This window comes from Panulirus ornatus, chromosome 23, assembly GCF_036320965.1.
Source record: "Panulirus ornatus isolate Po-2019 chromosome 23, ASM3632096v1, whole genome shotgun sequence".
NCBI classification, from domain to species: Eukaryota; Metazoa; Arthropoda; class Malacostraca; order Decapoda; family Palinuridae; genus Panulirus; species Panulirus ornatus.
The window spans coordinates 9,932,441-9,943,382 of NC_092246.1; the positions used below are offsets into that span (position 1 = coordinate 9,932,441).

Here is a 10,942-nt window from a genome sequence, read left to right on the forward strand (position 1 = left end):
AACAGCAGGAACCACTTCACAGATAACTTGCTCAAGTTACTTCACAGGGAACTAGTGTAATTGATCTAACGAGCCATTAATGCCTCGACAAGAATATATATTTCATACCATTCGCCGTTTCCCGCGCTAGCGAGGCAGCGCCAAGAACAGAGGGCTGGGTCCCCGAGGGAACATTCTCAACCCCCCCCCCCCCCCTCCGCTCCCTTCCTGGAAAAAGAAAAGAAAAAAAAAGAATATATATATATATATATATATATATATATATATATATATATATATATATATATATATATATATATATATATATATATCTTTCTTTTCTTTCAAACTATTCGCCATTTCCCGCATTAGCGAGGTAGCGTTAAGAACAGAGGACTGGGCCTTTGAGGGAATACCCTCACCTGGCTCAATTCTCTGTTCCTTCTTTTGGAAAATTAAAAAAAAACGAGAGGGGAGGATTTCCAGCCCCCCGCTCCCTCCCCTTTTAGTCGCCTTCTACAACACGCAGGGAATACGTGGGAAGTATTCTTTCTCCCCTATCCCCAGGGATAGTATATATATATATATATATATATATATATATATATATATATATATATATATATATTTTACCATGGACTTTCACACGAAATCGACGTAAACCATTCACCCCAAGATTCGAATCCGAGCCAAGTACAGTGGGGTCACCCCAAGCACATTCGGTCACTGGATGCGGAAAGGTCTCTTTTGGACCATAGAACACGGTCTGATATGGGAAACTTTCGAGCTATTCACGCACGAGTGGTTACACTCCCCTATCATCGAGTATTTGACCCGAGTTCGAATCCTTGGACGCATAGGGATGAATCTTTTACATATATATATTACTCGTAAGCAACGATAGAAGGGGAGCTTGCGGCATACTAAACTAGACAGTTGGGTAACACGCAGGACCTATAAAGGTGTCTTGCGAGCATCGCTTGTAATGAAACGGAGACTTCCCTCAACACATATGGGGGGCCAGGAGGCGTGGCACATGACCTGCCATACGTGATATGATAGACAACATATGAGGAGGCAGTTCAACTGATAAATAAATAGACAGCAGAGGAGGCAGTAGATTCACGAGGCCAACGTCATGTGGGCAAGTTCTAAGTGATGCTCGTTACAAGTGGAGCTACAGACAACAAGTGGGTAAGAGACTACAGACGCTCAAGATGAGAAACAGGAAACAGGTGTAACAGGTTATGATAAGTGTGGTAACAGAGAATGGGGTAGCCACAGGCAGCAAGCGGAGCAGCAGACATCAGGAGGGTTTACCCACACGAGGATAGCTGACAGAAGACTGGATAATAGACCATGAGATTGACAACAGATAACGAGAAGAAAAACAACAGACTATAACAAATGCAGCAGCGACCAACGCGTATAGAGCCACAAGCAACTTGGCTGATCTACGGTGGATGGATGAGTGTGCCACATAAGGAAGAAACCACGGGGTGGGGAGGAAGTGCTGGAAGGAGGCAACAGAGGGAAGGGAGTGGGTCATAATCTAACCAGTGTGAGGTCGACTCCACTTCATGTGTTCCTCCCGTGCAGGTGTGGCGGTGGTAATGCATTTGTAGATGGCGCTGAGTGTCCCACTCGCCAAGGATCCGTCACTGTGCTTCCCCGAGTGTTGTCTAACTCCGGTATGCCCTCAGCCAACCAGTAGCCAGTCTGACAGAGGATACCAATAAGATTTCATCCTCAAGCATCAAGAAGCCTTTCTAACTCCCAACCAACCAGTAACCAGCTAACCCCAAGCTACTAGTACGAGTGGTACCTCAAGCATCAAGTACCCATTCTGCCCTCAGCCAACCAGTAACTAGTCTACCTCGGGCTATCAAGAAGCATTCTCCCTCAGGCAAACAGTGCTTGGTCTGTTCCTACCAAGCAATGATCGATCTATCTTGTAGCAGATGTCTATGTCATTCAGTCTCATCAAAGAGACCAGATCTTGGTTCGTCTTGAGTAACTTGCCTCCAGTCTGTTTAGCCTGTGTGGTATCCAGCACTCAGCTTATACCAGCTGCTGGTGAGTCTGTGTTTACCGTTACCCATCCTGTCCATGGAAATGATACCCAGCCTACTAGTTAGGGAGACACACACACACACACACACACACACACACACACATGCTAGTGTGAGTGTGTGTGTGTGTGTGTGTGTGTGTGTGTGTGTGTGTGTGTGTGTGTGTATACGTAAGAGTAAAGACATCGTCCATATATACAAGGTTAAGAGACGGGCCAATACCAGTGGAAAACTCTCCCCGTAACACACAATAGTTGATTCTATCTAGTGTGCACATCTTACAAGCGTGTGTCTAATAACAGTCCACAAACACGTAATCCTTCCTGCTTGTTGAGCTGAGGAATGCCTACGTGAGCGCAAAAGAAAAAAAAAATAATTAAGAATCAATTATTAGAATCAGATTTAGGATCTTCAATTAATAGTATCTAGCATTATGAGTTCTTAGATTTTGTGAATTGTTTCCTGGTATTGATAATAAAAGCCAACCAAAGATACATACATCTTGTATCTGTTGAAATAAACTTTAAGAGCATTATATACAGTTATCAGTTTCTATACCTTAACTGAAAATATGGCTTCACAATGAACCTCACAGTGATGGAAGATGTGACTTGTGTGACGAAGGATATTGAGGTGATATTCTTTTTAACCTGGGTGGTAAGTGTTGTGGGGCTGAAGAATGCGTAGACAGGGGTAATATAATAACGAGTCCACAGCCACTTAACCTGCGCCAGGATTATCTGCCTGATCGTATCTTAACTACATTTGTATATTAGACGGGATTAGATTAGGACAATGCAAAGGGCCGAGCCAGCTGAAGTGGCCTCAGTGGTTTATGAGAGAGCCAGCTGAAGTGGCCTCAGTGGTCTATGAGAGAGCCAGCTGAAGTGGCCTCAGTGGTCTATGAGAGAGCCAGCTGAAGTGGCCTCAGTGATCTATGAGACAGCCAGCTGAAGTGGCCTCAGTGGTCTATGAGAGAGCCAGCTGAAGTGGCCTCAGTGGTCTATGAGAGAGCCAGCTGAAGTGGCCTCAGTGGTCTATGAGAGAGCCAGCTGAAGTGGCCTCAGTGGTCTATGAGAGAGCCAGGTGAAGTGGCCTCAGTGATCTATGAGAGAGTCAGCCGAAGTGGCCTCAGTGATCTATGAGAGAGCCAGCTGAAGTGGCCTCAGTGGTCTATGAGAGAGCCAGCTGAAGTGGCTTCAGTGGTCTATGAGAGAGCCAGCTAAAGTGGCCTCAGTGGTCTATGAGAGAGCCAGCTAAAGTGGCCTCAGTGGTCTATGAGAGAGCCAGCTGAAGTGGCCTCAGTGGTCTATGAGAGAGCCAGCTGAAGTGGCCTCAGTGGTCTATGAGAGAGCCAGCTGAAGTGGCCTCAGCTGCCTAAGAGAAAGCCATTCTTCTTTCTACAACCGAGGCTTCAAACTCGACTACCATGACACCCAGTATTCCACAGAAGACGCCAGGAGTCAGCTTGGTACCTCAAGTCGTTAATCTCGATACGATTAGCCATCTCCGACTCCCCTCCTCTAAAGTCATGCGTGCCGATCATTCCCTCTGACTTGCCTTCGCTAAATCGTCCAACCCAACTTGGACTGTGAGTGTTGTCTTTTCGGAAGCGCTTAGTGGTGCCTTTTAGACTTCCCTTACCTACCTTGTACAGTGTTTTGGAACTTCATTCACCATGATTATTGATAGATAAAACCCCCAGTGTTAAGTTTCAGTTGACTCTCGAGGACCTGCGAGAGCATCTTGTGAATTATGTAATCAATATGAACCAAAAACAGATATCCTAACAATGGTGGTATCACACTACGTGCCAAGCTTCTGCAATAACCAGTACACCACGGAGGTGCATACTGAACTTGGTGATAGTCTTTGGCTAAGTGTTCAGCGGAGACGACTTGCTAAGATGGTGTGTTGTGTACAGGAGTCAGGGGGCTACCTACTGCCCTAAAACTGCACGTGAATGATTTCTTATTCAGAGAAGGAAATAGCACGGGCATATATATGCCCTAATCAAAGCCAATCAAGGGTGAAAGAGAGAGAGAGAAAAAAGAGAGAAAGGGAAGAAGGATTACATGAAAAGGGAAACACAATAGAAAGAGGAGGAGGAGGAGGTATCATAACAGCCAGTCCTCGAGTGGCCGTTCTCCACACACACAAGCTGAGGGAAGCAAAAACGCGTGCCACTGATCCAAACATTTAGGGAGAGAGAGAGAGAGAGAGAGAGAGAGAGAGAGAGAGAGAGAGAGAGAGAGAGAGAGAGAGAGAGAGAGAGAGAGAGAGAGAGAGGTGATGCCACTCCATCCTTGACAGGTCATGGCAGTTCTAGGATAATGAAATTTGTCTCCTTCTTTATTTTCCTTCTTCTTCTTCTTCTTCTTCTTCTTCTTCTTCTTCTTCTTCTTCTTCTTTGCCAGAGTCCATCGGATGTGTCTAACGTGTTAGACAAGGATGGCAGACATAGTATTCATTCATTTGTGCCTCTTTCACATCTGCCCAACATGCAGTTAAGAACTCCCGGTGTCACAACCTCCACCGATATGAGAACCACAAAGCTTATGGTCACGATAGGATACAACAACCACAAATTGCACGATATGCTCTTATTTATTTCAACAATTACAAGACTTTGACCAGTAATTGCCACCAGCCTATGTCAGGTACCCATTCACTGGGGGGAGAACGAACAGCGGGGACTGGCTGAAGGTCGACGGCCGCGCTCAGGATTCGAACCTAGGCCCTAGGTCCGTGCGTGAATCACGGTCATAGACGCCAACCACTATACCACGGAAGTCCGTGTGTGTGTGTGTGTGTGTGTGTGTGTGTGTCTCCCTAACTAGTAGGCTGGGTATCATTTCCATGGACAGGATGAGTAACGGTAAACACAGACTCACCAGCAGCTGGTATAAGCTCAGTACTGTATACCACACAGGCTAAACAGACTGGAGGCAGGTTACTCAAGACGAACCAAGATCTGGTCTCTTTGATGAGACTGGACGACATAGACATCTGCTACAAGACAGATCGATCATTGCTTGGTAAGGACAGATCAAGCACTCTTAGCCTGAGGGAGAATGCTTCCTGGCAGCACGAGATAGACTGGTGGTTACTGGTTGGTTGGAGAGGGACATACCGGCTTCGGGCAACAGTCTGGATTGGGCTTTGTCATGTCCATTTGAATGGTACATTCAGGGCCGGCATTCACAATGGCACACCTGCAGAGGAGAAACACATGAAACGAAGTCGACTTCACCACTGTTACATTATGACCCACTCCCTTCCGCCTGTTGTGTCCTTCCAGCCCTCCTCCTCCTCCTCCTCCTCATCCCGTTATTCACTCCCTCTGTTATCTTTTGCCACACTACCACCCGATATGCCACCTGCGTGACCCTACTGCCGCATTCGTCATTATCTGTTGTCCTTTTCGTTAGCTGTTGTCTCGCCCTCGGTCTGGTACCCAGTCTGCCAACTCGCGTATGCAGTCCTCCTGATGTCTGCTGCTCCGTTGTTGCCCGTGGCTACCTAAACCTCCGCTACCACACTTAGCATTACTTGTTACACCTGTTTCCTGTTCTTTATATGGAGCATCTGTAGTCTCTTACCTGTCTTCTGTAGCTCCACTTGTCTCAAGCATCACTTATAACTTGCCCACGCTGGAGTCTGGTGTTTTACATGCCTTTGGCCTCATTTGTCTACTGCCTATTCTGTTGTCTGCTTGTTTACCAGTTGAACTACCTCCTCACCTGTGGTCTACCATATCACTTATGGCAGGCCATGTGCCACGCCTCCTGGGCCCCCTTCTGCGTTGCGGAGGGCCTTCGTCTTACACCAGCGATGCTCGTAAGACTTACCTGTGCGTTAACTAACCATTCCAGAATAGCACAACGGAAGCTTGCCCAGGAGAGTTACTTACGAGTAGTACTCGAGAAACATTTTGTCACCACTTCTGTAGCAGCTGACACCGATACACTCCGGCAGGTCCAGAGTGGCACCGTCTGACACCCTGACACTCAAAGCCCGCACCCAGCACGTTCCCGGATGCTCTGGTAGGAGAGCAGGACTCCGTTAGGCACTACGATAACCGGAGCCAACAAGCTCATTAGTAGCTTTTGTACAATACTTAAGGTAGAACACACACACACACACACACACACACACACACACATATATATATATATATATATATATATATATATATATATATATATATATATATATATATATATATATATATATATATACAATCTTTAAGGTTTATAACAGACTAATGATGTAGACAACGGTGAGCAGCTCTTCGAGAGATGTATGGACGGAACAAATAGAGGACAGAATCACCAGAAATCAAGCAGAGAAACTTGTCAAAAAGCTGAAAGGAAAGTACTTCTGTAGTCTACGAGTGGTGAACAGATGGGATAGAATGACAGTGGACTGGTGTGTTCTTCGACTGCAGGGCAGAAGGCCTGAGGTTCTGCGTCCCACAGAAGACTGATCATAGAGCAGAGGACACCAGACCAACGTAAAAGTTTTCGAGCTGGTTAAGAGTGACATGGTGGGCAAGAAGTGTGTGTGTGTGTGTGTGTGTGTGTGAGTGTGTGTGTGTGTGTGTGTGTGTGTGTGTGTGTGTGTGTGTGTGTGTGTGTGTGTATCCCACATGGCTCAGTGCTAGAGAGGCTGAGATTTGTGATCATGAGTAATACTCTCCCAAACAATGTTAATCAGACCTGGCCAATAGGTTTGCTGCTGGTGATGGCGAAGCAACGAGGACCGTGCAGAGTTTTAAGTGGTCCAGCAATGAGATTCAATCCTAGGAAATGTAGAATGTGATTCTCTTTTTTTTTCCCCATAAAAGTCATGAGCAAGGGAAAAGGATTTATACAGACAGGACTGTGATAATCATCATACATGGGGAGGTAAGCGGGGTGGTCATAAGGCTTATGCTTTCATGGAGTCCCACATTCCGGACTTATCACTGGGGAAACTGTGTGGGAAGCGTTGTGGATGAAGCGATAGAGAAAACATGTTGAGAGAAATTATTTGAGAAGCTGAAGCAAGACCACTGTCAAGAGGGACTTGAGGAACCACTGATTCAACAACAGAGTAATGGGCACATGCCAAGGCAAGCGAGGAGGAGAGTAAATGGGAGAAACACTGACGGATTACAAGACTTACTGTGATAATGGGAGGGGCCTCTCTCTCTCTCTCTCTCTCTCTCTCTCTCTCTCTCTCTCTCTCTCTCTCTCTCTCTCTCTCTCTCTCTCACACACACACACACACACAAATAGATAGATAGATAGGTAAAATCATACATACATACATAGATAGATAGATAGGTAGGTAGGTAGGTAGGTGCGCGGGATTATTCTCACCAGGGTCAGTAACTTCTTCATACCAGAGAGCAGGCGTGACCAGCGTCAGGGCGACGGCCAAGGCCGCCACCTGCAGTGCCATCTTCACCCCAGCAGTCATCCTCGTCAACACGGTGGGGGTAACAGGACCAACCAACGTTATCCACTTGCAGGAGGTGGATGAGAGCCACAGACCGTCCTTTTACAGGGAGCGAGAGATGGTCTACGTCGGAGACAGAACACCACGGCGAGGGGCAGCAATGATGCGTCTGACCGCGCCGCTCATCGGACGAACATATATATACACATAGACTTTGGTTATCATGACGTGACCACCAAGGATGCCATCATCTCTTCAGGGATACGACAGAGAGACGCGTGCTACAGGCCTGCACCAAGCATGAAGCAAATGGCCGAACATCCCGCATACTCCTCCTCCACGAATCCCAAACGGGAGTTGAAGCGTTTTGCACCGTCTTCCCGGGAGAAATATTGTTAGTAATTCTAAATACCTGAGACATTCGGAATACATGGACAGGAAGCAATCATGGAGATAACAACGCTGCCGTCAGCCTGGGTTTGGAGAGAGAGAGAGAGAGAGAGAGAGAGAGAGAGAGAGAGAGAGAGAGAGAGAGAGAGAGAGAGAGAGAGAGAGAGAGAGAGAGATGAACCCCGACTTAACTACCATCTCTGGATTACAGAGTTTGATGTAAGTCAGGGTGAGTTTGAATTTCGCTTGACCCATTGAAAGACGAGGATAGATCTCGCACACATCGAGGGACTACGATACATCTCGCATACATCGAGGGACTACGATAGATCTTGCACACATCGAGGGACTAGGATAGATCTCGCATTTCACAATCGTGTCTCTATAACGTCGAGGTTTAAGCTTAGCAGACAGTCCTCTGGCAATAGTTCTCCGCTGTTTTCAACAGCACTACGTGACTGGGGGAGCTGACTGTTACCGACTAGCTGAACAATCAAGGAGGGAAGTCTTACGCTGGCTTACCTTCCTTCCATCAAGCAAGTGGCGGAGGAAGAAGACCTGTGCGCAAGGAGATGCCCCTCACTGGCTCCCCTTTGGATAAGGATGACATAGTTCGTATATCTTCTGTGGCAGTAAAGCTTCGTCGAAAAAAAAAAAAAAAAACTGGTAATCTCCTCTTGAAATGATGGGGTCAGTCTGGTATATTCAATCAATAATGTTCAGGAAAAAAAATGGAGCCATTATGATTACAAATTAACCATCATTAACGTACCCGGCTAAGCAAGTGTCTTAAAAGATGCAATTAATTATATATACATATATATCATACAAACTTCCAACAGCCAGAATCGAACACGGGACCCTTGTGCAACAGGTGGGAGCGTTACCGCTAGCCTATGATTGCCCCTAATAGGTAAATGACTGTTCGAATACTATGTACTCGAATACTCTTCGTCTCACGTTGGTGAGCAACGGGGTGTACACCGGTCATTTCCCATCAGACTCACACAGCCAGCAGATAGCATTCTACCGAACCTAACTGTACAACGCGGTGGTATATGAATACGAACAAAGTGCATATGAACGCGCACCTTCATAGAACATACAAACCTCCAACAGCCAGGATCGAATCCGGGACCCCTGTGCAACAGGTGGGAGCGCTACCCCTAGGCTATGATCGCCTCTAATAGGGAAATGATTATACGAATTCTATGTAGACCCCGTTTCTCACCAACGTGAGACGAAGGGTATTCGAGTACATAGTATTCGAATAGTCATTTACCTATCAGGGGCGATCATAGCCTAGGGGTAGCGCTCCCACCTGTTGCACAAGGGTCCCGGGTTTGATCCTGGCTGTTGGAGGTTTGTATGTTCTATGAAGGTGCGCGTTCATATGCACTCTGTTCGTATTCATATACCACCGCGTTGTACAGTTAGGTTCGGTAGAATGCTGTCTGCTGGCTGTGTGAGTCTGATGGGAAATGACCGGTGTACACCCCGTTGCTCACCAACGTGAGACGAAGAGTATTCGAGTACATAGTATTCGAATAGTCATTTACCTATTAGGGGCAATCATAGCCTAGGGGTAGCGCTCCCACCTGTTGCACAAGGGTCCCGGGTTTGATCCTGGCTGTTGGAGCTTTGTACGTTCTATGGAGGTGTGCGTTCATATGCACTTTGTTCGTATATGTATATATATATATATATATATATATATATATATATATATATATATATATGATCTTTCCTACGTTTGCGATTTGTAAACAAGCATTCGGAATTGTCTTGTCAGCAGAGGAACTTCGTGATGAGAATCAGCTTCTTGTAGACACTGTGGTGGAGCTTTGCTGGAAGTCGCGGCAGAACAGTGACACCAGAAGCTTCATCACACCGCAGCTGTGACAAGAGAGGTGTCATTGACTCCTACACCATATCCGTCACATAGGGAGTGGCACTGAAAGACTCGACACACCAGAGCAGCACAACGGGAGCCACCAGAGGACAACGTAAGTCAAAGAGTGTGTCTACCATAGAAGAGCGATCACAAGAGGGATGGACCAGTGTGACCGTGGTCGTACGAGAGAAATATTTCACACCAGTTGTCACCAGAGTCATGGTGGATGGGAGGCAGCAAGCCGAGCCTGTATGCACGATAGAGGAGGACCGGCCAAGGTGGCAGCATCAGGCCAGCCCCACACCGGACATCCCATCCAGCCAGCGAAGGCGTTCATCTTATCGTATAGCAACGCTGCGTTACACCCATCCTCTCTCTCTCTCTCTCTCTCAAAGATTATATTTTTTCACAACACACTAAGATCGTGGTCACTTGATGTGAGCGCTCTGCAATATATATATATATATATATATATATATATATATATATATATATATATATATATATACACACACACATATATATATAATGACTGCATACATATTTGAATTCGGGTAGTCACTTGTTTACCAAATGGTGTCCTAGCTACGTCTCTTCGTTGTATATCAACTGACTGTTACATCTCTTTCTTGTATCTCCCCTGGTGATGTGATTACTACACGAAAGTGCACCTAGGAACTTATCGTGTTTCATTTCCCTGTGGACTCATAGGAATATATGAATAAATGTAGAGAGATGAATGCAAGATGAGGAGAAAGCAATCTGCGAATTCCTCTTTGTGTCCACAAAAGAAAAGAATGATAATCACATACAGAGATCAAAGACTAAATTGAATAATGAGTATCGATAAGAAAATAACATTGTAAGTCAGATTTTATGGTTCACTTTCTGTCTGACGTATTTATATTTTGATCTTACGTTAATCTCCAGACGAATAGGAAAATGATGCTTTCTGATTCGAAAATTTTAAAGTGTAGACGGCAGAGCAGAGAAGAACACCTCCACCGAAGCACACTCATTACCTCACCGCTACTTCATTATCACTAGAGGCAACACAGCAGATACATCTGGGTCATTGTCTCTGAAGCTTTGACACGCTGATGAAGCAGCATCGTCTTTGAGGCTTGCCGATACTGTGCGGCGTAGCCACAGCAAGAAAATA

General features: G+C 45.9%; 1 protein-coding gene across 1 annotated transcript; it reads right to left on the reverse strand.

Annotated features, from left to right (window-relative positions):
• Positions 1 to 4,639: 4,639 nt before the first annotated feature.
• LOC139756807 (uncharacterized) lies at positions 4,640 to 7,671 on the reverse strand. The gene is made up of 3 exons (XM_071676612.1): positions 7,418 to 7,671; positions 5,965 to 6,094; positions 4,640 to 5,266 (listed from the first exon to the last, which is right to left on the reverse strand). The coding sequence occupies exons 1-3, from the start codon at positions 7,515 to 7,517 to the stop codon at positions 5,158 to 5,160; spliced, it is 339 nt and encodes a 112-aa protein (XP_071532713.1). The 5' UTR covers positions 7,518 to 7,671; the 3' UTR covers positions 4,640 to 5,157.
• Positions 7,672 to 10,942: the final 3,271 nt, after the last annotated feature.